This window comes from Vicia villosa, linkage group LG4 (assembly GCF_029867415.1).
Source record: "Vicia villosa cultivar HV-30 ecotype Madison, WI linkage group LG4, Vvil1.0, whole genome shotgun sequence".
In the NCBI taxonomy this organism is placed as follows: domain Eukaryota; kingdom Viridiplantae; phylum Streptophyta; class Magnoliopsida; order Fabales; family Fabaceae; genus Vicia; species Vicia villosa.
The window spans coordinates 189972278-190000191 of record NC_081183.1 but is presented as its reverse complement, the minus strand read 5'-3'; the positions used below and the strand labels follow the sequence as shown (position 1 = coordinate 190000191).

At 32.4% G+C, this 27914-nt stretch overlaps 2 protein-coding genes and 1 long non-coding RNA gene across 6 annotated transcripts; all 3 read right to left on the bottom strand.

Annotated features, from left to right (window-relative positions):
* Positions 1-16: 16 nt before the first annotated feature.
* LOC131596469 (70 kDa peptidyl-prolyl isomerase-like) lies at positions 17-9656 on the bottom strand. 3 transcript variants are annotated; one of them, XM_058869122.1, is made up of 14 exons: positions 9406-9656; positions 9231-9317; positions 8829-9074; positions 8559-8639; positions 8371-8451; positions 7831-8025; positions 6541-6660; positions 2021-2110; positions 1719-1894; positions 1223-1345; positions 973-1119; positions 562-689; positions 379-478; positions 17-263 (listed from the first exon to the last, which is right to left on the bottom strand). In XM_058869122.1, the coding sequence occupies exons 1-14, from the start codon at positions 9587-9589 to the stop codon at positions 156-158; spliced, it is 1866 nt and encodes a 621-aa protein (XP_058725105.1). In that variant the 5' UTR covers positions 9590-9656; the 3' UTR covers positions 17-155. The 3 variants fall into 3 exon arrangements, with proteins under 3 accessions (XP_058725105.1, XP_058725106.1, XP_058725107.1); XM_058869123.1 differs by lacking the exon at positions 6541-6660; XM_058869124.1 differs by lacking the exons at positions 9231-9317; positions 9406-9656 and having other exon boundaries at positions 8774-8895.
* A 3576-nt stretch (positions 9657-13232) lies between these two features.
* Positions 13233-17669, bottom strand: LOC131596468 (uncharacterized). Of its 2 annotated transcripts, XR_009282311.1 has the most exons (7): positions 17366-17669; positions 16510-16603; positions 16301-16351; positions 16158-16206; positions 15164-15246; positions 14167-14613; positions 13233-14091 (listed from the first exon to the last, which is right to left on the bottom strand). It is a non-coding gene; the product is annotated as an uncharacterized LOC131596468 (long non-coding RNA). The 2 variants fall into 2 exon arrangements; XR_009282312.1 differs by lacking the exons at positions 13233-14091; positions 15164-15246 and having other exon boundaries at positions 14328-14613; positions 17366-17666.
* Positions 17670-25553: 7884 nt separating this feature from the next.
* On the bottom strand, positions 25554-26288 carry LOC131594122 (uncharacterized). The gene has a single exon (XM_058866216.1). The coding sequence runs from the start codon at positions 26150-26152 to the stop codon at positions 25634-25636; it is 519 nt and encodes a 172-aa protein (XP_058722199.1). The 5' UTR covers positions 26153-26288; the 3' UTR covers positions 25554-25633.
* Positions 26289-27914: the final 1626 nt, after the last annotated feature.

Below are 27914 nucleotides of genomic sequence, written 5' to 3'. Positions count from 1 at the left end.
ATTAATATTCAATCAATATTCACAACTTGTCAAATTTCCATAAATAAATGTCTGTTGTGTGACCATATAAACTTTCATCCGAAATTTTATATGCAGCTACCATCTGCTACATACTGTATACTTTCTTTTGTTAGAAGCATAAAAACTATTAAGATTCAACAAGAATCAATTATTAAACCACCATCAGAAGCAGTTGCACTGTCCCCAACATTGTCCATTTCCGTTTTCACCACTTCATCCTCTTCTTTATCAACCTTCAATCTCTGCTTGAGCACGGCAATAACAGTTTTAATTAGAAATTAGAAATACACTATACAGAATTAAGAAAACAATGGGAACCGAGATTAACAAAAGTTATCAAGTTTAAACACCAATCACCTTGGTTTTATGGGCAAACATATTTTCATACAGTTTGGCGTCTTTTTTGTCACTATCAGCTTGAAGTTGTTTCACTTTCATTTTCAGCATCTTTACCTCCCTGAAAAACGATGCTCACCCGTGATAAGATTTTAACCCAGCAATAAATTTCCCTGGAGAATCAAATCAATCATTTATGTGTACCTGTTTTGGGGATCCACCTCAAGAGCTTTCTTGATGTCTACATCTGCTAAAAGAAAGTCTCCCGTCTCTATATATGCCTGCGCTCGTCTATACAAAGCTTTCACATTGTGAGATTCAACATCAAGCACCTGATGAAAAGAGTAAGAGAAGCATGATATGAGGATTATAATATTTCAAAAAGTTCAAGTCTCGGATGTATTAAAGTTTAACAATAGTTGTATAAACCAGTTTATTAATTCAGTTCCGGTGTTGTGATTATGTTGACACAGATGCATTATTCAACTAGAAATAATGAATACATGGTGAAATCATTTTCATAATTATAACATACGAATATATTCAACTAGAGTCGTTAACTAGTACAATTTCATGCATTAGCTCAACTTTGCCTAATGACTGAGTGGCTGTTACCTGAGTACATAGTTTGATTGCTCCAGCAAAGTCATTCAGTTTAAGGCAACAAGCTGCACCATTTAACCAGCATGAAACTCTCAACGACTTAGCTAACTTTTGCTCATCATCACTAAAGGATCCGTCTTCACTAACAAAATCAGCAGCCTGAGAGAGAAAATGGTATCATGGATTTGGACCAAAAATTATGAAATAAAATAACATTAAATGAACTTGAAAAATTAAAACCATTGCAAAGTAAAGGATTTACCTTATCATACTTCTTCGCTGCTCGCTGATATTTGCCACTTTTAAATAATAAATTTCCTTCATCTTTCTTCCTCCCGGCTACCTCAATTTTCTCAGTATTATTTAACTCCCACGGTGCTTTCTCCTTTGAATTTGAATCAAATAAAATTAAATATTATTGAAACCACTTATGTAGCCAGACACATGTATGTGAGTAAAAATGACAACCTATACAGCACAAAGAAACTATAGCATACTGCGAGTCACTTTGTTTTCTCCATTCTGCAGTAAATGATTTAACTTCCATCACACTCCCTCCGTATCACAATGAATGTCATAGTTATTACGGATAATTTCGTAAAATGACTATTTTCTTTCTTCAATTTATTGCATTTCTTAACAAATGTGTAAAAATCTTAAACAACATTCACTTTGAAACGGAGGGGGTATAGTCTATAGAAAAAAACCTGGATCTCTAATTCAAAGTGCTAATGCAGAGAGGATTTCTTTCTTTTTACCTTAATAAAATCTATCACTTCAATGTCATAGATTACTTTCGAGCCTGGTGGCACAATAACCATATTTTCTCTAACTTCCACATTTCCAAATGCATAATCAGGATGTATGCTAATTATGGCCTTCTCGCCCTTTTTCATTGTTGCCACTGCTCGGTCTAGACCGGTAATCACTTGTTCTACAAACAGAAAAATAAAAATACTAGTATCATCACTTCCTAGAAGTCATAAGCAGTTTACTACAAGGGTTAACAATAACAAAAAGCACGAAGGAGTGTGGTTGAGATATTAAAGAATAAACTCACCCTCATCAGTTACGAATTTCAAGGGCTGTGTTTCATCAATTCCTCTTTTCTCGAATACAGTGCCATCTTCTAGCATAGCTGTGTAACTGACTGCCATGGCAATTTTAACAACACCAGTTAGTAAAATGAGGATCATTCTTACAGTCACGTCATCAAGGGTTTGAAAGTATCCAATAATCCTTTAATTAAAGAATATATTAGAAATCTCTTATCAAGTTACCTGACTACAATTCTTATAATTCCGGACTCATTCTTATTATTGTTAGATCACGATTTTAACAACTTTGCCACCAAAGAAATTACCGGGTCGAGTCGCGGATCGGTACGCTTTCTTTAAGACGTTTCGCGGTACTGCCAAAATTATGCAAAGCAGCTCTTAATAACCACGACGCCTCCAGGATAAAACAGCCCAGTTCTATACTATACGATTACTACTTGCACGGTAGATAATCGGTCTAGAAATACACCCTCAAATGGTACTAGGACCATTCAAATATGGTATGAATACCATCTTAGTATCTGGTATAAAGACCAGTCGTAGTAATTTCTCAAACCAAGAGAAATTTCAATAATTCTCTAAAGAGAATCCAAAAAAAACTTATACTTATAATTTCTCAACTCAAACGAGGAGAAATTAACATTATTCTCTAAAGAGAATTCAAGAAGGTACTCGGAAAATTCAACGAGTAGAAAGAAAGAGGGAGAAGTTGGCGCTTCGACAATTCGAAAGACGCAGAGTTATGAGAGTGAGGAAGGAAAAACTCAAATTAAGTTTTTGGTGTGTTTTGGAATGAAACAAGTGACTTCATTATATAATGAAATAAACTAGCTAAGATTTCTAATCTAAGCAATGTGGGACTAAGAAGTTTTTTCAACTAATATACAATGTGGGACTTCACTTAATGAACTTTTTCAATTCATCTCCCTATATTGGAATATATGCATAATGTTCCAACAATCCCCCACTTGAATTTAAAACAGTGTTTCAGAAATAACGTCAAACGTTTCTAAGATTGTGCATAAGCAGAGGTGTCTACGACTTGAACCTTTGCGTAGCAAGTAGGATTCCGATTCAACAAGAGTGACACAATTGTCTTGAACTCTATCTCAGACATCAAACTCGCACACAACCTTTTCTTAAGGTGTATTCTAATAGCCCGTGCTTTAATGGCCCTGCACGTGTATCCCGGTTTAGTGAAGGCTCTAGGAATTCTGCCTCGAAATTCCATAGGAACCGGCCTCAGTTCCACAATCACATAGGTGAGTCTATCAAGAGTACTCCTGTAGCCTAGGTACTCCCTCATACAAAGTATAGATCTCATTAAGAGTTTCTATTATCTCATCCTCTTATTACTTCAGGATTCATGCTTCTTTTATTTACTCTAGCATGATCAGCTCATATTACTCACAACTTGTTATTACCCATTGAACCTATTTCTTGGGATCTCCAGTCATTTAGGTCGGGTTACCATCATGAGCAACTCATTTCTGTATAGGCATTAGTCCCATCTTTTTTTAGATGTATTATGGACTTTCTCTCTAGCTAATCCTTTCGTCAAAGGATCTGCTAAGTTTTCATCAGTGCGTACATGATCCATTCTTACAGCTCCTTTAGAGATACAATCTCTAAAGGCATTGTGCTTTCTTCTTATTTGACGTCTTTTACCATTATAATAACGGTTCTCAATTTTTGCAATAGCCGCGGTACTATCGCAGTGGATCAACACAACTGACATAGGTTTTTCCCATAAGGGAATCTCAGCTAGCAAGCATCTTAACCAACTTGCTTCTTCACTAGCATTTGCTAATGCGATCATTTCAGACTCCATCGTGGACTGAGCCAGGATAGTATGCTTATTTGATTTCCAAGATACAGCTCCTCCAACTATGTTGAATACATAGCCACTAGTAGCTTCGGAATCACCTGACAAGATATTCCAATCTGCATCACTGTATCCTTCAAGTACAACAGGAAATTTCTGATAATGTAGACCGAGATGTACGGTCCTTTTAAGGTACCTCATGACTTGCTCAATAGCTTGTCAGTGCTTGTTACTCGGTCTACTCGTAAATATGCATAACAATCTTACGACATATACAATGTCGGGTCTAATACAATCAGTGGCATATCTAAGGCTGCCAATGATGCTCGCATATTCAGTTTGTCTCACACTTTCACCAGTGTTCTTAAACAGTTTAACACTTGGTTTATAAGGTGTGCATGCAGGTTTACAATCAAAGTATTTATATTTCTTTAAGATCTTCTACACATAGTGTGATTGATCCTAAGAAATTTCTTGCACGGGTCTCGTGATCTTTATACCAAGAATCTCGTGATCTTTCATATCAAAGTTGTTACTCAACAATGATTTCACATCATTAATGGTCTGAATGTTTGATCCAAATATGAGTAAATAGTCTACATATAGACATATGATAGTGTAAATGCGATTCTCAAGTTTGTAATAAACGCATTTGTCACTTTCATTCACTTTATACCCATTCGATATCATTAAGTTATCAAACTTTTCATGCCATTGTTTAGGAGATTGCTTTAATCCATACAAAGATTTGTCTAACTTACAAACCTTGTTTTTCTTGTTCATGGATCACAAACCCTTCTGGTTGTTCCATATAGATTTCTTCTTCTAAGTCACCGTTTAGAAAAGCAGTTTTAACATCCATTTGGTGTACTATTAAATTATAAATAGCAGCAATTGAAATAAGTACCCTAATGGATGTTATTCTAGTGACAGGAGAGAAGGTATCGAAGAAATCTACATTTTCTCGTTGTCTAAAATCCATGGCTACAACAAGCCTTGTATTTATCAATAGTTCCATCATATTTTAGTTTCTTTTTCAAAACCCATTTACAACCGATTGGTTTGCAACCAGGAACCAAGTCTACTAAGTGTCAGGTCTTGTTAGATTCCAGAGAATCTATCTCATCATTAATAGCTTCTTGCCATGAGTCTACATCCAGAGAAGACAAAGCTTCTTGAAGATTTATTGGATCTTCTTCTACATTATAAGCCGCATAGTCAGGCCCATAATCTTTAGAAACTTTTACTCTTTTACTTCGTCGAAGTTCTATTTCTACATTTTTGTTGCTTTCTGTGCTTCTTATCACAAGAATGTGACTCGATTGAGTGCCCCCACTATTTCTCAATTTGAAGGGAAATTCATATTCATAGAAATCAACATCATTTGATTCTATGATCGCTTTTGCATTTAGGTCATAAAACCTATATGCCTTACTGTTTGTTACATATCTAATGAATACATATTCATATGCTCTATTAGCGAGTTTAACTCGTTTTGGATCCGGATTTCTGACATAAGCCAGACATCCCCAAGTTCTCAAATAAGACAAGATTGGTTGTCTTTTCTTTAATATATCATAAGGAGATATATTACTCTTTGACTTGGGAACTCTATTCAGGACATAACAAACAGTCAATAAAATTTCCCCCCACTAGTGAGGTGCAGCACCAGAATTCATCATAATTGCAACAAAAAATTCAATAAGAGTTCTATTCTTTGTTTCTGCTTTACCATTTATTTCAGGGGAATATGGAGCAGTCGTTTCATGTACAATTCAATGTTATTTATAAAAATTATTAAATAAACTAGAATCATACATATTACCTATCACTACAAATTCTTACTAAATCATTTTCAAATTCTTTACAAAGTTTTTGAACTTATCAATTTCATTCACAAAAATATCATTCTTTATGATGATGGTGTACAAATCTACCCCAATAAATTGACTAAATATTTCCTTATTTATAAGAAGAAGAGAAAACATAAACATGATTCTTTATAATATCAGAAGTATACATGACATTCTTCAAGATTAAAGTCTTTTCATAGGTGGACCATGTTCCACTTCTCCAATATCGACAACATTAGTGGTGTGGGCATCTCCCAACAACACTTTCTTATCTTTAGTATTCGTGTATGTTTTAAACATAACACGATCATAACAACCACGACGAGAGACGCCTGTGTTTATCCACCAACCATCAAATCTATCAACCATGTTGATTTCAATGATCATATGAATAAATTTTCCATTAGCCAGGTTAACTCGTGCATTACGGGCCACACCAAGTTCAAGCATTACATGCTACATCTCTTAGCCATATGACTTAGTTTTCCACAGTTGAAACAAAAGCAAAACCACGTCATTTCTTTGAGGTGGTGGTTGTTGTCTAGTTGGAGCAATTGGGGCCATAGAAGGGTTCCCATTCTTAATTCGGTTCACAATATTGCAGTTCTAATTCTATAATGATTTGCCATATGGCTTTAGAACCATACCGAATTTATTTTTGTTGTTTAAAGCAACCAAGACTTTTCTATTTAATCATGTCTCTGATATTCTTCTTTAATGAGAATAATCAGTCTCTAAATAAAATATTATTTTATTTTCTAACAAGGCATAATTCATAAAAACTTTCAAACTAGGGGCAGTTTGTCAATAATAAAAGAAATTCAAATTGCTTATAAATACATACCTTCAGTGATGATCTTATGAGCAATATTTTGAAGTTCGTGACTTTGAGTTTCTATGGACCTTTCAACTACCATCTGATACTTCACGTAGCTGCTAAAATCATTCTTCTGTTCTCCAGCTTCTTCAATGTCATACTTGTTTTTCAGAATCTCTTAAACATATTTTGAAGTATCACAATTACTGTAATAGTCATACAGATCATTTGTGATTCTATTCAGAATGTTATAATCATTCTTTCTATAAGGTGATTTCATTCCTAAGCTGTAAATTGTTCGCTTTAATCTGTGCAGCAGATTCAGCTTCAACACTATTATGTGTTCCTTTTGATCCTCAAATTTCTTACCGTTAGTATGTTCGGTTGATCCAAAGGGAGCAACAAAATGTCCTCGGTCAAAATGTTAGCTATTTTTTTTCAACATTAAGAAGAAAATCATCATTTGTTGCCAACATTTGAAGTGACATCTCTCAAACATGACGGTTTGTCAAAGAAAGTATCCGCAGAAGTACCAATAATTTCTTCAGTAGCCATGGCAATTCGAAACGTCTTAAAATTGTTAGATCACGATTTTAACAACTTTGCCACCAAAGAAATTACCGGGTCGAGTCGCGGATCGGTACGCTTTCTTTAAGACGTTTCGCGGTACTGCCAAAATTATGCAAAGCAGCTCTTAATAACCACGACGCCTCCAGGATAAAACAGCCCAGTTCTATACTATACGATTACTACTTGCACGGTAGATAATCGGTCTAGAAATACACCCTCAAATGGTACTAGGACCATTCAAATATGGTATGAATACCATCTTAGTATCTGGTATAAAGACCAGTCGTAGTAATTTCTCAAACCAAGAGAAATTTCAATAATTCTCTAAAGAGAATCCAAAAAAAACTTATACTTATAATTTCTCAACTCAAACGAGGAGAAATTAACATTATTCTCTAAAGAGAATTCAAGAAGGTACTCGGAAAATTCAACGAGTAGAAAGAAAGAGGGAGAAGTTGGCGCTTCGACAATTCGAAAGACGCAGAGTTATGAGAGTGAGGAAGGAAAAACTCAAATTAAGTTTTTGGTGTGTTTTGGAATGAAACAAGTGACTTCATTATATAATGAAATAAACTAGCTAAGATTTCTAATCTAAGCAATGTGGGACTAAGAAGTTTTTTCAACTAATATACAATGTGGGACTTCACTTAATGAACTTTTTCAATTCATCTCCCTATATTGGAATATATGCATAATGTTCCAACAATATCTACTGAACCAATAATGAAACTTGGGTCATTATCATACCAGTAACATTTGCACCCTCGTTGGCAGTGAAAGCGCCCTCCCCTTCTTTCAAAATTTTCTTAATCACCATAGAGTCACCAGTAACATTTATGACAGGCTTGAAGGACACCAATTCAATATTAACATGCAGCACTGAGTCTGGGGGAATTGAATGGAATCCGCTGCCAGCTTCTCTCCCCGTCTCCCCAAAGGCATCTACATTCACCATATGAAAACAATTCCAAACTAACTATTTGAGATATTGGAACATAAATATTTGATAATTTAAAGTTCCGTACTACAACCAATTTATCAATACCAATAATGGCGTAGTAACCAACACATTATGATAAAAGAACCAACTAGAAGAAAGTGGAAAATTTCAATGAAATACAAAGATGGCTACTCCATTTCATTTCAATTAGAGTGATGCCGAGAACGAAATTTCACGCCTCTTAAAAGAATGAGGGAATATATGAACATAAAATAGACTGTTCATTTGGTTACAAGAAAGGTTAAAAAACAGATATTATAGGTGTAGTAAAAGAACAAAGGGCGTACATTGAGGTTGAAAAATTAATTCAGCCTTCTCTCCCCTGGTCATAGTCATGATCACTTTCGGCAATCTAGGAAGAACGTGACCTTCAATCAACAAAATAATTTGTCACAAAGACTGAGAAAAAAAATGAAATTATATTCACTGTACAGTGAAATAAAATAGGAGTACTGTAATAACTCATCAATGTTACCATCGTTCACATAGAATTCAACTCCTCCTTCCGGTGTTTCTGCAACAACAGTGCCATCTACTAGTGCCACCCGATACTTCACTATAGTATCCAAAAAGAACAAAAAAGACTAATAAGCCAACACAATCTTCAATTTTAAAACACAGGACAAAAAAAGAGATACAAATACAACAACACAAAATCTCATCAAAACAGATAACATGATAACGCTCAACTTGTTGACAAGTGGGAAGAAGCAAAAGAATTATGTATAAGCAGCTGTTAGAATACCAAGAACTGCATCAAGGTCACCAGGCCGATCATTCCCTTTCCCCTTCTCCATAATTTTCTTGATAATTCCACCATCTTTGCAAACATCCACTACAGCGATCCAAGAAACAAGTTCCACCTCAAACTGCACAACCGAGTTGGTGCCTCGCGGAATACCTCCTGACTCAGCAACAGGTAATGTAAACAATGCCACCTCCCCCTTCTTCATGGTGACAATCCCATCATCCAATCCAGCATACACTTCACCTATCAATCAGACCCACATTAACATTACTGAATTAGCTCCTCAAACACAAACAATCAAAATGATGATACCCACATAAAATTCCAATAAATAATTAAAAAAAAACTTTTTTTAATTAAATTATAACAAAATTAAATCACTATTTACTTTTCACTTACTTTGGCCAAGTGTGAATGTGACAGGAGAATCCGAAACCCTAGTGGAACCCAATTTTCTTCCATCAAGCAAAGTTCCAACATAATGAACTGCATTCGGAAAAAGGAACATTATGGAGTGTTAATTTTAGCTTAGTGATAGAAAAATAAGTAAAGATGAGTGTGATTAACCACTAACCAGTAACATGATCGTTGAAATTGGGGGTTTCCCAACCGATTCCGCGTTTGAGGAGCTTCTTTTTTATGGGTGAATTGGTAGTGAGTTGTCTCTCTTCGCCAACCTTTTGAGGCGGAGCTGATTCGATTACCTCGCCTGGTTCTTCGTCGAGTTCATCTTCTTCGATTTCTGTTAACACTGCCATGGTTACTGTACTGGTTGGTTACTCACCCTTTTTCTTTGTCTCTGGGTTTTGACGATGAAGTGATGAAATGCAACGTTCTAAATTCTAAATTTATTCATAAATAAAATAAAGAATATTTTTATTTGAAAAATAACAAAAAAATAAATAACAATATTATTTTTCAACAAGGAGAAAATAATATTTTAAAGTTTATATTATTTTAAAATAGAGAATGAAATTCTGGTTACAGGAGACTTAAGTGTCATATAAGGATGTCTTGACATCTGATTTGACATTAAAAGCTGCAATGGTAGGATAGGATCATCTTCAATTTTTGGTTCAACACAAGTATCAACCAACAACTGACAAGCCATCTGTGGAGCCTAGTGACAACCCAAATGTTGCATTGTATCAACCAACAGCTGACAAGCCATCTGTGGAGCTTAGTGACAACCCAAATGTTGCATTGTATCAAAAAGCATCTGCCATGCCAAATGTAGATCAAGGTGAAAACATTCCTAAAGTAGTGTAAAGTTAGACTCAGTCTTGTGTTGTAGACACAAGTCAGTCTCATTCACAAAAAAGGAAAGCAAGGCAACCAGTCCATGCTAGGGGCGGCAAACGGGCATGCCCGCGCCCGTTTAGCCCGCCCCGCAAAAGCCCGCAAATAAACGGGGCGGGGCGGGCATAGTTGAAGATGCGGGCCTAAAACCTAGCCCCGCCCCGCAAAAAAGTGAGGGCGGGGCGGGCAAAGCCCGCGGGCATTGCACCTTTTAAGCCTAAAAACATAAAAATTTATGAAAATGCACATGCCCGCAAAAGCCCGCGTTGAAAACGGGGCGGGGCGGGGCGGTCACATTAGAGGGTGAGGGCCTAAAACCTTGGCTCGCCCCGCACTAAAGTGCGGGTAAAACGGGCATGCCCAACGGGCCGGGCCCGTTTTGCCACCCCTAGTCCATGCATTAATGAGGAGGAGTGAGAAAGTGAGGTTGAGCTAGTTCAAGAAGTCAATTATAGGTCCAGGATCAGTTGACCAACCAATTACAATAAGAAAACCTGAAGAATCAACAAGTGCTCACGAGTCTAACCTTGGAGTGTCCATTAGGTCTTTGAAGTCTTGGAAGAAGAAAAAATGCAAAGATTGATTAAGTAGTCATAGTTGGGATATATTTTATTTTTTGAAACGGTTAAAGACATGTAAATGTAATGTTATTTTGTGCCATGGTTAAAGACCTATACATCTTATTTTGGGCTGATGTATCAGTTGTACGAGACATGCAATGTTAGTTTTCTTTATGCTTGTAACAAACCTACAATGTTTGGTATGATGTATCATACATAATGTCATTTTGTGTTTGAGTTAAGTTATTGTTTGTACTGATATAGCAGCATGGAATCACAGGGCGCTTTTGAGAATATGCAAACAATTCAAATGAAACATTCTCCATTAAACCAAAATACTGATACACTTCATAATTCAACGAATACACTTTTAAGAATAATCCTATACTACATTACATAAACTGATCCACTTTTGAAATCATTAACCTAAATTACATAAACTTATACACTAGTGAAAACAACATCCACAATAATGCAAGTGCAACCATCATGTTATAACTCATTTTCTTCTCCATTGCAAGTTTTTTCTTCAATCTTATAATCTTCTCAGAACTTCCATCTACTCCCCAATTATCCTTAACAATTTCATTCAAAATTTCCTTTAAAACATCCTTTGTCATATTAGAGCATCTATAGGTAATCAATTCATTCCTCTGAACTTCACACACTCATCACCCCACAAGAACAAACCACAACCATTCTGCAAACATACTTATCACATAAATATGACTTACACATAATTACACACAAATGATGCATTGTATATAACTATAAACAATATCCAAACACTTACCAATGAATTTTTGCATTTCCAGAATTTTTGATTAGGGTTATCAATGGTGTTTGATACCCACATATTCATTGACTCGTTACAGCCACAAGTTGGCAAGCAACGTCCCACAGAGTTACCAACAGATGATGCATTGCTACCACCCATGACCTGGATACGAACACGATCTGGAATGAGAAGGAAGAACACAATCTAGAATAGAGGCGACGAAAGGAGGCGAGAGAAGGAGGCAATGAAAGGGGGCGAATAAACCATAATTTCACGTTCTGGATTAAGGATAGGTGAAAATGATAAAGCCACTAGGAATCTGGTGAATTTTATCAATAATTTGCCATGATGAAAATGTCACGCTGTAAACATTTAAATCAAATAATTCACATTGGAAAATAATTGAGAATCTGGAAGGAATTTGGTTGCACAAGTGGCAAATGAGGGGTTTTGAGAGGGAATCTACATAAGTTAGAGGAATAAAAAAAACTTTTATAAGGTCTAAAATCAAATTTCGCTAACATTACAGAGGTTTGTATATTTAACCCTAGTTATAATTGTTTAAAGAAAAATATGATAACAACATTAGACTAATATTGTCAAATTAAAATGCAACAATACTTTTAGAGATTATAAAATTCTAAATATTCCCAATAAACTATCCCTTCATAAAGATTATGCAAAATATTTTTTTTTATTTGTAGAAATTTAAATAAGCACATAGAGAGGGGGTTTTAAAGACTACTGCATAAAATTTAAAACTTATCCTAATTAAATTATAGTTAAATAAAATTGGTAACTTCTAGAGTGAGGGCTCAATTAAATTCCTCATCATGAACCATGTATAACAACCATTAGATTAAAAAATTTCAAAAAATTTATCATACACCACACTATATTGAATCTCATTTTCTTATTGCTTATTCTTTCTTTGTTTTGAGTTTCTGCTGTTGGTACCACATAACAGCAGCAACTCCCATAAAAAATATCAACACATATCTTAATGTTTTCTACTAATCTTTGAATGTTTCATGACAGCACTAAGATATGTACTTTTAAGAATTTCAACATCACAGTCGTTCAGTCCCTTTTTACCCATCGGTAGGGGTGTTCGTGGTGCGGTTTGGGCAGTTTTTACGAAAAAAATTATCCGAATCGCAAGAGAAAAAGCGTGCGGTTTGGTTTGGTTCGGTTGGCTTTTAAAAAAAATCAGAACCAAACCAAACCAAACTATTGTGGTTTGGTTCGGTTCGGTTGGTTCGGTTTTTTACAAATATTTTATTGATCCATAAATACACATATAGATGACAACATAATTTTGTATTTGGACATTCATACACTATCAAATAACAACAAAACTTGTTATATTTTGACTACAATTTTTCATTTAATATGTAAAAATTAAATTAGACAAAAGTGGAATTTTAAACATAAAATAATAGCATAAAATAATATAAAAATTATTATAATGAAACAAAAAATAGAAGAGACGAGAGATTAGTGAAGGTGAAAAAGAAAAAAAAAAGTGTTGAGAGATTAAAGAAGAAGATGTGCGATAAAAAAGAAACTGAAATACGGAAAATTTACATAAAAATGAGAAGGTGAAAAAGAAAAAATATAAGAGATTAGAGTTTATAAAAGAAGAAGAAGAAGAAGAAGAAGAAGAAGAAGAAGAAGAAGAAGAAGAAGAAGAAGAAGAAGAAGAAGAAGAAGAAGAAGAAGAAGAAGAAGAAGAAGAAGGAGGAGGAGGAGGAGGAGGAAGATGTATGTGGCAAAAAATGTGCGATAATGTTATTAGAGATTTGAGAAGATCGGGACTGAAATTATGTGTAAGGAAGAGAAAATTGTTGGTAATCATAATGCTAAGATATAAGAGGTTTAAATTTGGGTTGGATGTGAGTTAAGTAAAATTTAGGTTGTAATATAATGCGGTTTTGTTAAAAGATTCGGTTTGGTTCGGTTTACAAAATACAAACCGCAAACCGAACCAAACCGTGTGATTTTGTTAAAAGATTACCCAAACTAATCCGAACCAAATGCGGTTTTTTGCGGTTTCGATTTGGTTTGTGATTTTTTATTGGGTTGGTTTGGTTTTGAACACCCCTACCCATCGGTACGGTAGATTTGGATCTTGAGAAAATGTATTTTCAACATTAAAAAAAAAAACCCAAAAGAATTTATTGGAGAAGATGACAATAATTATACACTTGAAAAATTCTTAAGTTGTAAATGGGTTTTTTCTCACACTAATAACATGGGTATTTCATAAAACTTTGCAACTATAGTGTTTTTCATTCTAAACTTCGATTTTATTCACAAGTGCTTAAATGGTGAAATGATTTTGGGCCCTTTTAAATTATATGGTATCGGAAATTGAAACACAACCTATGAAATGTAAATTCGATATGTTTTTACCCATGAGATGAAGATTGTGAAAGAAAAAAAAAAAGCATTAAAATTCTTGAGTTTTGGCTCTGAAAATCAATTTCATTCTTCTCAATCCCAATTTACACAAATAATGTAAGTTGAGTTTTTCATGGTAGAAAAAGATCAATTTATGGATAAATATTTGTAGGCAGTGGAGACAGGTCAAGGAGGATGCAAGCGGTGGGGAGAGAAATATCTGTTGAGAGAGATAAAGAGAATGAATCGATTGCGGTAACACTACTAGAAATAATCTGTTTTCCTGTGGATTTACCTGCGGAATTGAGCTAAATTTCCGGTTTTTTGTCCACAGCTAAAACCTTCGTGGGTAATATTTTCCGCAGGAAGATCCGCAGGTACTTTCTGTCCCAAATTAAAAAAAAATTTAAATATTTTTTGAAACGTTATAAATTATATATTAAAAAAACCAGAATATAAAAAGATAATTTTAATTTAAAATATTTGAATTTATATAAGACAAATTCATAAAACAAGTTACTATAAAAATTGCTACAAAATTATAAACATCAGGACATTAGATAGTAAAAAAGAGTGAGTTTAAAACAAAGTAACCAATCTCAGCACCAATTCCATACTCCAAATTAAGTGAGTATATAGAACTCAAGTTTAATGAGATGAGAATTGGGCAACCTTCATCTTCATAATGGAATCATCCTCTTCATTCCTGCCAAGACAGCAATCATCCTCTTCATTCCCGTTCCTGCCAAGACAGCAATCAACTGATTTTAATCTATTTGACAACTACAATACAAAGTTATAAACTTTAAGAAAATATAGAGATGGGAGTAGGGGATATAAGACAAGATCTGAAACCAAGTGGAAGGCTAATTTCATTTCATAACAATGTTTACCTTTGGGATTGAATGAGAAAGTGAAAAAATAATAATAAATAATGATAATAAAGTGTGTCATTAGTATTCATCAAATGAACAAAAAAATTTCCTCTATACTTGTGAGAATTGTAACTCAAGCCAAGTCTTCAAACATTTCCTCTATACTAGCTTATAGTATAAGTATAGAATAAGTATTTCTTTGTTCCTTTGTTGCTTCTTGTAACATACCCCACTAAATCAGCAACAGTAATTTCACTCAGCGCATATACCCAACTCTAAAACAAAAGCACATTTACCCAACTCTAAAACAACTCAGTATATCAATACACATTGAATAAAGACCAAACAACTTGACACAAAAACATGTATAACCATAATTTATTTAGGTTGTGAATAAAAAAAGAATTGCATACATACAGTTGAATTTCTTTTGGGCTATAGTTTCATTGTTGAGAGTATAAAAAGTTTCTCACTGCTTCAGCATTGAACCGAGCACTATACTGCAAACAACAACAAACCGCTATAGTTAAAAAACACGCCATTGCGGTCTATGATGATGCCAGCCCGCCATGATGGGCTTCCCTTCATAAATTTCCTATGGCAATTGTCATTTAATAGCACTGTGGACACATCCAGTGTGGCGGCGCTATACCGCTATAGTATAGAGGAATTTGGACAAACCGCTATGGTTTCGCAGTACACTAATTAGTACAAAATTTTGTTAAATAGACACTGTAGTGCACTCTTGGATAGAGGAATTTTAACAATCCACAATTGACAGAAGGTGCACATCATGAGAAAACCAACCCCATATGGATTACATATTGCATTATTTTTATGTATAAAATAATCATTCAAATAGTGATAAATAGGAAATGGTTTTTGACTTTTCTTACTAAAAATGTTTTGTCGTCCTAATCAATTCGTTTAGACTTTGAATAAACTTTTAGGCAAGTTGTTTTCTATTGTATGCTTTAAGTTAAAAGTAATCAAGAGTGATATAGTATCTCTAATCCATGCAGCTACCACTTTGTTTTGGAACACGTGTTAGTTGGAAGAAAGTTCTAACTTCTACAAGACAACCAAGTTGAATCCTTAGATAGTTACGTATAACCCATAAACTCTCCCCTAACTTCATTAGTATGCGGCACCAAAATATGGGGTATGAGCTGAACCAATTTGTATACTCAATACATTGAAGGAGTAAATGCATCAAAACATTGACCACATGGATCCATTTTCCCTCAGCAAATCACGCAAAGGTTAATTTTTGTAATTTAAACATTCCAAATCTCATGTTAAATTATGTAAGCTACAGCTGCATTTGATTGGTTTAGATACGTATGTATTAATAAAACAAGGAATAACCAACCTAGTTGTTAGGTGTAAGTGGGTCATACTTATTACTAACCTTGGCTGAAAGAGAGAACACAATTTCTGGTAAATGCCTTTGACATCTCCTGAATCCATGACAGAGTATGAATAGTTAAAGTAGTTTGTAAGTTCTAGAAGTGTGCTAATTGTGTAACACAATATAAATGAAAATCACAGTACCTGAGCAAGTGTAACAATCTCTCCTCGAACAACATACTTACATTTCAGAACCTAAACAGCAAAAAAAAAAAAACAATGTTTCAAACAAGTAACTGAAGATTAAATATAACTGCCAGTAAAGTGGAGCAACTATTTAACCAACAACATCACTTCTCGAATCAATTTATGCAATATTTCACGCTACAACAATTTGTAACTTGAAAATATACCTTCCAATAAACTGATCTCAGTTGGTAGCCAAAACTGACCTGAAATTCTAGCAGAAACCTAATCCTAGGAACAGAATGTCACAAACAAACTACCCTGCAACATAAAAAATCAAAGGCATAGAAATTTAGCCATTATAAAAAGGAAATTGGACTATAATATTTACAAACAAGTACATGAACCAAATCAATAATATATGATAGCAAGCAATACATCTAACCAAATGTAAAGGCTAAGACTCGAGGGTGCATTGTAGCAACTATTTTCACTGCCTTACACTAAACTATATTGATTCTATGAAGAATAAAAAGTGATCCTAAGTTCCTCTTTATGCAGGTATTGTAAAGTGTCTTAACTTTGGCTCTCAGGTGTTGAGTTCAGTGTGATGCATCATGTAAAAGGCTGAAATCAAGGTAAAATCAACATTTAACCTTTTTCTAAAACGTGAGTAATGGCAAATCCTTAACATGAACTCTTATGTGTGAACCAGTTGTGTGCTGAAGTGCATAGATCATAGATTTTTAACTCAATAATAAACTCTTTGCAGCACAACAATTCAGGATTAAGAACAAAATTCAAGATTCCTTATATATTGCAGACACTTGTGCATATATCACAAAAATTCAGGATTCCTTATAAAGTTGTTTTCACTTGAAATTATAAAGAAGTCAGATAGTGAAAAACAGAGCCAAAACCAGAGTAAACTAACTCAAACAAGTTTTCATTCTGAATCAAAATCAGAGCCATTATTTGTAACATAAATTTTCCAAAATAGCTGTCAAAATTGAAATTGAGGCTTAATGGAAATTAGGGATTTCAACACAACAGACAAGAATTCTAAGGAAATAGAATACTCACGGAACGGATGAAGTTTACAGTTGCCTGAGCGATTCCGAGGCAGTATGAAGAGAGAATTGAAGTATGGTTGTTGAAAACTTACTATCACGCCGGAGGAGACGAAAGTGCACCGGCGACGATCTGATCAACTCTAGAGTACGCTCGCATGAAGAAGTGCTTGAAACCGATCGGAGCAAGAATATGAAACTTATTTTTCAATCGGAGATGGTGGCGGCGACTTAGGGTTTCGAATGGAGAGAAGGGTATTAAGCGTTTCTATTTTTTTTTGTTTTACTCAAGTTTAGTAGAAAAATGAGAAGAAATATTTTCTCATTCTTTCTTAGACCTACGTGTCAAACTAAGTGGAAAAAAACCATCTATACAAAAACTATATTTCTATTAATATAATATTTAATATTAACTAATTATTAATTAAATAAATAAATATCATTCTAAATATTCATTAGAAGTAGTTTATTTTGTTTATGTGTCTTAATTTTAAATATTTGTTTGAGTAGGATTATAAAACATTTTAGTTATTTTTTACAATCTTTGTAAATTTTATAAATTTATTGTTAATTTTTTTTAATAAATTAAGGTGTTAAATACCAATATAAGATGAAAATGAAACAAAAGAAGAAATCTATTGGAGTGTAATAATATTAAAAGAAAAAAAATTATATATAAATTTAAAATTTGGAAATAATTTTAAAATATGTTAAAAGATAATCTGATATTAAAAGAGAAATTAATAAATTATATTTAATAATTGTTTCATTAAGGTATTTTCTTAGTGGTTGATTAATTGGTCCAATATAAGTTAGATATTAGGTTTGATTCCTGTTCTAGAAATTTTATTAGATTTTTGTTTCCAATTTTTCTATACATTTTTTAATTTTATTTTTCAAAATCATCATACCATTTATTAAAATACAAATTGAAGAATTAGATTAAATTTAAAAAAAAAAGTTTTTATTAAATTTAAAAAAACCACTATTATTTTTTTTAAAAAAATTATTTTTTTTAAAAAATTTATTTTTTTTGCAAAAAATAACATTTTATTTTAAAAGAAAAATATTTTACATTATTTTTAAATTAAAAAAATAAAAAATATAATACCAAAAAAATCCGCAGCAAAATCCGCAGAAAAGTTTCCTGCGGAATTACCTGCGGATTATGTAATGTAGTTTTGTTTTAATAAAAAAGAAATTCCGCAGCAAAATCCGCAGAAAGTTTTCCTGCGATATTACCTGCGGAATCTGTAATTTTGGTTGGTTTTTTATTCAAAATATATTTTCTGCAGCAAAATCCGCAGGTATGCCTGCGGAATTTTCTGCAAAATCTTGATCCGCCGGAAAATATATTTCCTTTAACTTTTTCCCAGGAAAGTCCGCAGGCATTACTGCGGAAAATGTTCCGCAGGAAATTCCGCAGGTAAATCGTGTATTTCGTAAGAAATATTTAGATTATGTATATTTGTTTAATCCAACTGTCTATTTAAGTGGAACCAGGTAAAAGACTTAATTGAGTCTCACTTTAGAAGTCACCAATAAAATTTAATAAAATATTTATTATTGTTGAACTATACTAAAATAAATTACATATTTATTTGGCAATACCTACAATTCTTACCAATTCACTTACAGTAATACGAAATATGCTACTAAATTTGAATGATGCAGTGGACATTAAGAGATATACCTATATTTTTAGTTACATATTTTATTTTATTTTTGTAGATAGAGATTTGCAGTTTTAATTTCAAGTAAATCAAACTAGCATCCATTTAAAATATCAAAGTTCAATTTCGGATCCTTTACCATTTCAACCAGCGTATAAATTTGACTTAAAATGCCATACAAATTGAAATTGTACATTTTCTTGCCAAAAAGTCATTGATTATTATTCTATTTTATATTTTTGACAATATCATACTAGTACTAGTTATTTACATGTGGATAATTTAATTTGATGCCTAATAATAACTATCTTAGCGACAATGTTAGGAAGCAACTCAGGTTCTATCAAAGAAAAAAGTAACCAAATTTGATCATTACAATGATCTAATCCAAACGTCATAACTACATGTTTTGCTGTCCAAATCAAAAATAATTTGAAATGTATATGCTCTAGCTCCCAATTAGAGAAAATTACGGCGGGTTGGAGACGGTTATTACCTTTTCTAAAATTTAAATCTAAATTCTCAAATAATTTTTGTTTCCCGCTCCAAACTCAAACGGAGATTGAGAATTAAAATTTAAATTTGACCAAAAATTTATTAAAATCTCGATAATCTCCGCCTCGCCACCATCGATTTAGTAAAATCAATTTTTTAAATAAAAAATTTTATTTTTTCCAAAATCAAATTATATTATAAATAAAAAATAAAAAAATTTTAAAAAAAATTATATACATTTTAAATATTTTAAATAATAAATAGAAATCAAAATATCAAAAGATTGGCCACATATTTAATATTCTAAATTATCAAAAATAAATAATAATATACATAACGAAATAAACAGGGCAGGTTCGAGGATGGGTACTAGTGTCCCCATTATCCGACTCGTTCTCATATTTTGTAATCAGGGAAAACCCATACCTGAATTCAAACCCAGTCAAAGTGGATTTTTTTGTCAACTTCGGGATATGTTCGAATGTATACCCGCGGGTACGGGTTTTGTTGTCATGCCTACTCTCAATGTCTATTAGTATGATTGATTAACTTGTTCTTAAGGGTTCTTAAGAGTGTGTTTGGATGGAAATGGATAAAATGGAATGAAGCGGAATCATAATCATGTTATGTTTCATTGTTTGGTTTTATAAAAAATGAATGAAATAGAGTGGAATGTGATGAAACTCATTTCATCCAATACCACTAGTTTAGTTCATTTTTTTATTTCACTTAAATTGGAGTGTATTCAATGAAATGAAATAAATTAATAACACAATTTTAATTTCGTCCTTCAAAATTTTACATTAATTATATTAATTTTTGTGAAATAAAAGGTAATAATGAAATAAAAATAATATAATGCTTTCCGCTCCATCCAATTTCTAAACAATTGAATGAGATTTCTACTCCATCCTATTTCCAAACAGTGGAATGAAATATTAGTCCCACTCCGTCATAAAATATTCAAACAATAGAATGAAGTTTATGTTTCATTCTATTCCGCTCAATTCTATTTCATTCTGTTCCACTCCATTCTATTAATTTTAAATTATCTAAACTGTCTCTAAATAAAAATGTTTTATTTTTAAAATTTAATGTCGGACTTAACTGATTCAAATAATTAATTGTATCACTCTTTGCAAGAATTTTTTATTATTACATAAAGTTCGGGTGATTTAAATTTTGGAGCTAGTTATGACAGATCTCAATGACATAATTTAATAATTCAGAAGCATTTATAGAAATACTTACAAATTATTTATCAAAAGAGAACTTTATATTGACATTGGTAGATTTTTTTATCAATATGTGAAGGATGGAAAAACACTTAGAAAGGGGGAGTTTGAATAAGTGTGACTTTAAAAACTTGTAAGATAAAAACAATGAACACAATTATTTTTATCCTGATTCGTTGTTAACGAAACTACTCCAGTCCACCCCCTTAGAGTGATTTATCTCAACTGAGGATTTAATCCACTAATCCAACCGATTACAATGGTTATCCACTTAGAAAACTTCTAAGTCTTCTAGAGTATACAGATCACAACTTGATCACTCTAGGAATTCACCACTTAGAAAACTTCTAAGTCTTCTAGAGTCTACTGATCACAACTTGATCACTCTAGGAACCTTTTACAAACAATATAAAATAATGTTTACAAGAGTAAGATTGCTTCTTATAAAGCTATAATCACAACAGTGATATTTCTCTTAAGTTCTAAGCTTAACACTCACTAAATATTACAAGAGTTTGTGAGGTTGAAGATGAAGTTCGTGAGCTTTGAATTTGACAGCGTTTCAGTATTTTTCACAAGTGTTCTCTATGCTGCTTTTGATAAGAACTTTTATATATAGGCGTTGAGAGAAGATGACCGTTGGGTTGCATTTAATGCTTTGTGTGAATAGTACAACACTGCATTTAATGTTTCACACTTTTGTCAACTACCTCGAGCCATGCTTTTGCTGCTTTTACTGACTTTGCCTTTTGTAGCTTCTAACGTTCCTTTTGTCAGTAAGAGATTAGACTTAATAGTCTGTCATCTTGTACTTGCTTCTGGACTCAGATTTGTAGATAACAACATTTTAATTTCAGAGTCAACAACTTGGTGCAGAGCATCTTCTTGTCTTCTGACTTTGAAGAGCTTGAGCGTGATACCATTCAGAACTTCAGTGCTTCTACTTCTGACTTCATGTTCTTCTGATGCTTCATAGTTCATGTTCTGATTATGCTTGACCATCTTCTGATGTCTTTCCAGAGCATGTTCTGATGTAGCCATCCAGAACCTTCTGAGTCAGTGCTTCTGAGTGCTGATTTATGCATACTCTTTATGTATTTTCTGAAATGGAAAATGCAAAGGACTAGAGTACCACATTGTCTTATACAAAATTCATATATAATGTTATCATCAAAACATAAAATATTGATCAGAACAAATCTTGTTCTAACAATATGTAATGATATATTAACTTCAAAATTGGTTACAATTGAGGTTTAGTGTTCCAATAGTAAAGATTACATGAAACAAAAAATTTAATTAAAACAAAATAACAAATAAAATTATTGATATTTAAAAAGAAATAAAAATTAAAAATAAGATTTAACTATAAAAACAATCTCTTTTTAGTCCCTAAATAAAAAATGTATCGCATAGTTATCATCCAAACACAATTTTCTAACCCTTTTTAAGTTTGACTTTCATTTCCATACTTTAGCACAATGTTTTAAAAATCGAACCGGACATTAAACCGGTGAGGGTACTGGGTCACTGGTTTATTGGTCGAGCCACTGGATCACTAGTCGAACCGCATGACTAAACCGGATTAAACTAGATAACTCGGTTAAATAGATCGGTCGTTATAAGAAAATTATATAGGTATAAAATCTGTCGAACCGAATGGTTCAGTCTCTACAAAATATAACTAGCACTTAAATTTTTTGAAAATATCGTATTATAAAAAAATTCACAAGTTCATAATTTAAATTCAAATTTTACACATAGGTATCACACACAATAAAATAGTACATAGTTATAAAATATAATTGCAAGCAAAAGTTTAATCGCAACATAATCTAATTGAATAATTTATAACAAAATAATTCCATTGTCTACTAAATTTAATTTCAATAAAAGAAAAATTGTTTCAATGTTGGGATCTCCTTCTTCAATATCAAAATTATCGTTAACAAAATCAACCGCATCTGCAACAATTTTTTTATTATTTTATTTTATTTTTTATTTTAATTTTTAATTAAAGTAGTCAAAACGACGTTGCTTTAATTTTTTAAAATTCAAAAAATTAAAAAATGCATTTAAACCGTTGGTTTTCCCGGTTTTAGCGGTTTAAACCGGTTTTGACCGATTCACACCGGTTCAATGACATTCCCGATCCAGCTATTGAACCAGACCGGTTACCTGACCAATTCCCAGTTCGACCGGTCCGACCGGCTGGTCCGATCCGGTTTTTAAAACACTACTTTAGCACCGTAGCGTTTGGTATCCTAATTGATAGCTATGTGTCTCTATCGGTGATAAGCCAATCAAAGTCGCAAATATCTGTTTAAATATATATTGTATTGAAAAGTATTTGTCTTGTTCTTACCAAAGTTGTTAGTTTATATATGATCTTATAGTCTCAATGTTCTTAAGACTAATTGATGGGCCGTTAAGATCCATGTCTCATTGTCTATATGAGGCTAGTTAATGGAAATTAACTCTTCTTTTTTTTACTGAAGAAGTTCTTTCCTATAGTTGATCTTCTATCCTTTTTTCTATGACCGACCATGAGAGACCTATGAACCCGCGTGAATGAGTTGAGGAATTGGTGGGTATTAATAAGTTATGGTTCTCGTTTGTTCTCGAACCGTGCATTTGCAACCCCAACTCTATGAAGGCTCTAAAGTACTTCGAATCATCGGGACCTTTGCTAGGAATTTGAGGGTCTAGGCCTTATGATTCCCTGCGGCGGTGGTTGCGACTGTACATAACTTTGCATCGGGGATCTTGTTTATCTTTTCATGATTTCACAACCTTTAATCTCTATTTGCTGCTTCTCTATTTCTCGTTATACATCATCAATAAAGAAAAGTTATGCAACATAGGTTATTCTCTAATCTTTGTCGACAAAAGAGATTGGAGACAATACTATCTCATGTGATTTGTACGAATTCTTGAGAACGAAATCAGAAGTTAGCTTTTCCGTCTTAGGGTATTGCTTCATTGATTTAATTTTTTATTAGATGAGATGTGATTGTGAAATTTTGCATGAATCATATGTCGAATCCCACATACCACACATTGTCTCGTTGTGGAATGAGAGTTGTGAATGAATAAAGGTGGTGGACTCCTGACATGGTGGCGCAAGTCGCTCAAGCGATTATACGGGAGTGAATCTGCAAGTTTAACAATTCAACGCCCAAATCAATAATTGAATCCAAAAAAGAATAAAATGAAGTATGAAAAATGTATGTGCCTTTTAAATCTTATGTATGTAGATATATAATAATATGCGTGACAAATAGTTTTTGGACCTTAATTCATCTTAAGCTCATTTCTTAAAAATTGCAAATAGTCTTTTACTTATTGGACTCTTAATCGTCTCAAAACTATATTTATGTATTTATTGAGATATAAACTTTCTATCATTAATTTTATAGATAAGGAAAAACAATAGACAAACTAACTTTTATTTTTTTATATATGAGTTGAATCTTAGGGTCTGTTTGGTAAAAATAGGGTTAATTGATAGCTTATAGTTTATAGTTGATAACTGGTGATTGATAGCTTATAACTTATGGCTGATGATTGAGATTGATAGCTGATAAACTAATTGAAGTGTTTGGTAAAATTAGTAGTTCAAATAACTTATAAATGTAAAATGACATAAAAGATATTTAATATATAATTATTTTATTTTAAAATAAATTATAAAGGATAAAAGTGAATTTTTATTAAAATAATAAGGATAAAAAAGAAAGAAAAAATGATAGGCTATAAGCTAAAACGCTATTTAAAATAATATATAGAAAATAAGATATAAACTAGCAAAATAAACTATAAGCTCGAAATGAAATACTGTTATTAAATAGGTCTAAATTGTCATATAACTATAAACTATAAACTATATGCTTAAAATTGTGTCTTATCAAACAGAACCTTAAGACATTCAGAATATTTTCATAGATATTTATTTTATTGATTATTCAGTGGCAAAATTTTCACGTAATAAAATTCAGGACTTTACAAAGTCGGGCCGGTTTATTTAACCTATTAGCTGTGTCATTAAATTTTATTGAATTGTCAATATACTCTGTAAATTATTTAATTAATACTCCCTCTTAACATTAATTTGGCGGATCAATTCATGAATGCTAAGCCGCCATGCAGACTTAGATTTTCAACTTATACCTCCAATTAAATTATTCCACTTCACTAATAAATAAAAAAACATTATTCCACTTCATTTTAAATGGGTGGGATAAAATGAGAAGGATTGACCTGTTTTACCATTTTAAAAGAACATGGAATGAAAAAGTGAAGTAATAAATGAAGAGAAATATTGTTTTCACTTTTCAACATCAACATAAAAATTAAAAGTGCTCTCATTTAATTGGTATAAAAACACATTAAAAAAAGAAATTGAACATAAGCATAATGTTAAATTAAATCATAATTAATTGATTCAATGGTGATTATCTGATTAGTGTTGAATTTGGTAGTGAAGATTACGGTTCGATTTTCCACAACTCAGATCAAAAGGGGACTTAACTCATTTATACTAGACTTATCCTCCGAACGGGACTATACAACTTTTGATAAGCCAAAAGAAAAACATTAGTGTTAAATCAATAACGCGTTTTTCAAGAGTTTATTATAATTTTTTTATGTGAGAATTATTCTATGCAATTACATACCTAATTTATACAAATAAAAAATTGCAAAAAAATCCAAAATTAAAAATCTCATCTCATCAAATCATGAAATCATTTATAATTATCTATCCAAAACACAAGATTCAATTAAAAAGAGATTAAGATTCAATTAAACCCCACTCTTAATTTTACAATAACTCACAAATATTACAAACACCAAAAAGTTTCAATTCAACAACTAAATTCAGAAAACACCATTCCTAGTTCTATTTCCAACAGCATAACTCTTAGATCTAGGATAAGACTCCCCAACAAAACCAACACCATTCCCAATCCCAGAATCAAACGGCATGTCTTCATCAATCTTAGCCATCCCAACACTACTAGACTTAGGTAACTTTTTATTCATCTTTTGTTGTTCTTGTTGCTGTCGCTGTTTCATAACCAAATCCACGTCAATTCTATTCCCCAAAGTCCTAGCAGAAGCAGCTCTAACAAGCTCAGCAAAATCTTCGTTATCATCAAGCCTTGATAACGACGATGCTGATGATGATCTTCTCGATGATGATGTTGTTGCTGCACTCTGACTTCTTGATAAAGAGGAGAATCTACTAGCATCATCCATTGGATAACTACCGTAATTCATGCTTTGTCCGCAGTTTGTTATGCCTCTTACGTATGCGTCTCTTGCTTTTCCTAGTGCTCTTATTGGTGAACACATGATTCTCATGAACATGTTCTTACTATGTGATCCCTTGCTCATTTTTCTTGTGTTTTTTTGGAGAGAGAGAATTTTGAAATATGAATGTGAATGTGTGAAATTTTGAAGTGAGTTTTGTTTGATATATAGGTAGATATTTGTTTGTTTATGATATGAAAATGAAACCGGGAGCTGAAGAGACTTTTTCAAAGCACACCGGATTGAGAAAACGTTAGGAATAAAGTAATCAAGATAAGAATGAAACGTGTTATTCAAAACTAGGAAGTTTAGTGTTTGATTTAATATGGTTTTAATTAATGAGTCTAGGTGTTGAAAATTGAAAACGAGTTAAATTGGTGACTTGGATGGAGTCTAGATATGGGACATGGGTTTTATTTGGGACTTTTAAATAAATGTTATGGGTGTGAATAGATTACTTTGAGTGTACTATTAATATACAAACTACTTATGTATAAATTATTTTTAAATTAAAAAGTTATGCATATGATATGAGTGACTGCAAGTTAAAAAGGGTCCATTTCAATGGATAAGAAATAAGAAAAATAAAAGTTAATTAGTAGGGATAACAGCTTATTTGATTTATTCATATTTACATTTAAATTTAGTTATTAAAAATTAGTTAATTATTACAATATGATTTTAACCAAATTCAAATTTTAAACATATTATTAATATAGTTTTAATCAAATATATATTTTAGAAGCTCATATTTAAAATGATAAAATATTTTAAATTAATTTTTTAAAAATATATATTTTTAAAAAAGTTTTTTCCTTTCAATTTTTTTTAACAAAAATATTTTTAATTTCTTTAAGCATAATAACAATTAACAAAACAACATAAACCAATACCCAAACACCATGTTCCAGTAGATCCGAAACTTCCGGTGGCGGGAGTTTTGGTGGCGGACGAACACCGTGTTTACTATTTCAAAACTTTGGCCCAGTTGATGGTGAAGATGAACTCGAAATTGTTGTTGAGAGCACCTAGTAGTTGTTGATGGAGAAAAGCGAGAACACGGTGGAGGTTGAAGGTAGATTGTGGCAAGAATCTAATAGGAATGGATGGTTCGACAAATAGGAGGTGAGAGAAGGACAACTCACAAAGTGAGAGAAGCCTTCACTAGAAAAGAAAGAGCCTCCACATTAAAGGAGAGAAATTTTAAAATTGAAAGAGCGGCGACGCTCACCCACAAAGTGAAGCCCTAATTTTAGAGAGAGGGAAGAGCTTCTCTCTAAAAAAAAATTCATAGTTTTATTATTACAACATAATATATATGTATGTATGTTACTGTTGTTTTTCATTATTAGACATGAGAATGTATCAACAACGTCAACAAATATGAATTGGATTTGTTAAAAGTGCATACTCAATTTTATAAATTTAAGATGTCAATTTTATGACTTAAATTGTTGTGAAAATCAAACTGTTTAAACACGCCAAGAATTAAGATATGAGATAAAGAAGAAAAAAAAACTAAACATTTTTCGCAGAATAATAATATACCAACTAATATGAAAGCAAAATCATAATAATAAAACCAACATAAAAGATGATAATCAACACACATAAAATTGCTTATCCAATTCAATTAAAAAATGATTTATTATGAAAAGGAGAAAAATTGTCCGATCCACTACCACTCAAGAGTTTTAATCAAGATATTAAAAAGTTACAAAAAAAATTAACTCAACAAGTTCATAAGAATATCATGTAATTTCAACTCATTTAAGATTGAATTTTCTCTTCTTCTCAATATATGAATATATGAATCTATCAATATCAGGGTGTTCATAAGTGTTTT

What these genes read in the sequence shown, in the direction of transcription:
- LOC131594122 (XM_058866216.1), bottom strand. Translation starts at nt 26,152, where the DNA reads ATGAGCAAGGGATCACATAGTAAGAACATGTTCATGAGAATCATGTGT.
- LOC131596469 (XM_058869122.1), bottom strand. Translation starts at nt 9,589, where the DNA reads ATGGCAGTGTTAACAGAAATCGAAGAAGATGAACTCGACGAAGAACCA. An exon ending in CGAGGGTGCAAATGTTACTG is followed by an intron (nt 6,661 to 7,830) that starts GTATGATAATGA and finishes ATGACATTGAAG; the next exon opens with AAGCTGGAGAACAGAAGAAT. An exon ending in GAGGTGGATCCCCAAAACAG is followed by an intron (nt 479 to 561) that starts GTACACATAAAT and finishes ATCGTTTTTCAG; the next exon opens with GGAGGTAAAGATGCTGAAAA.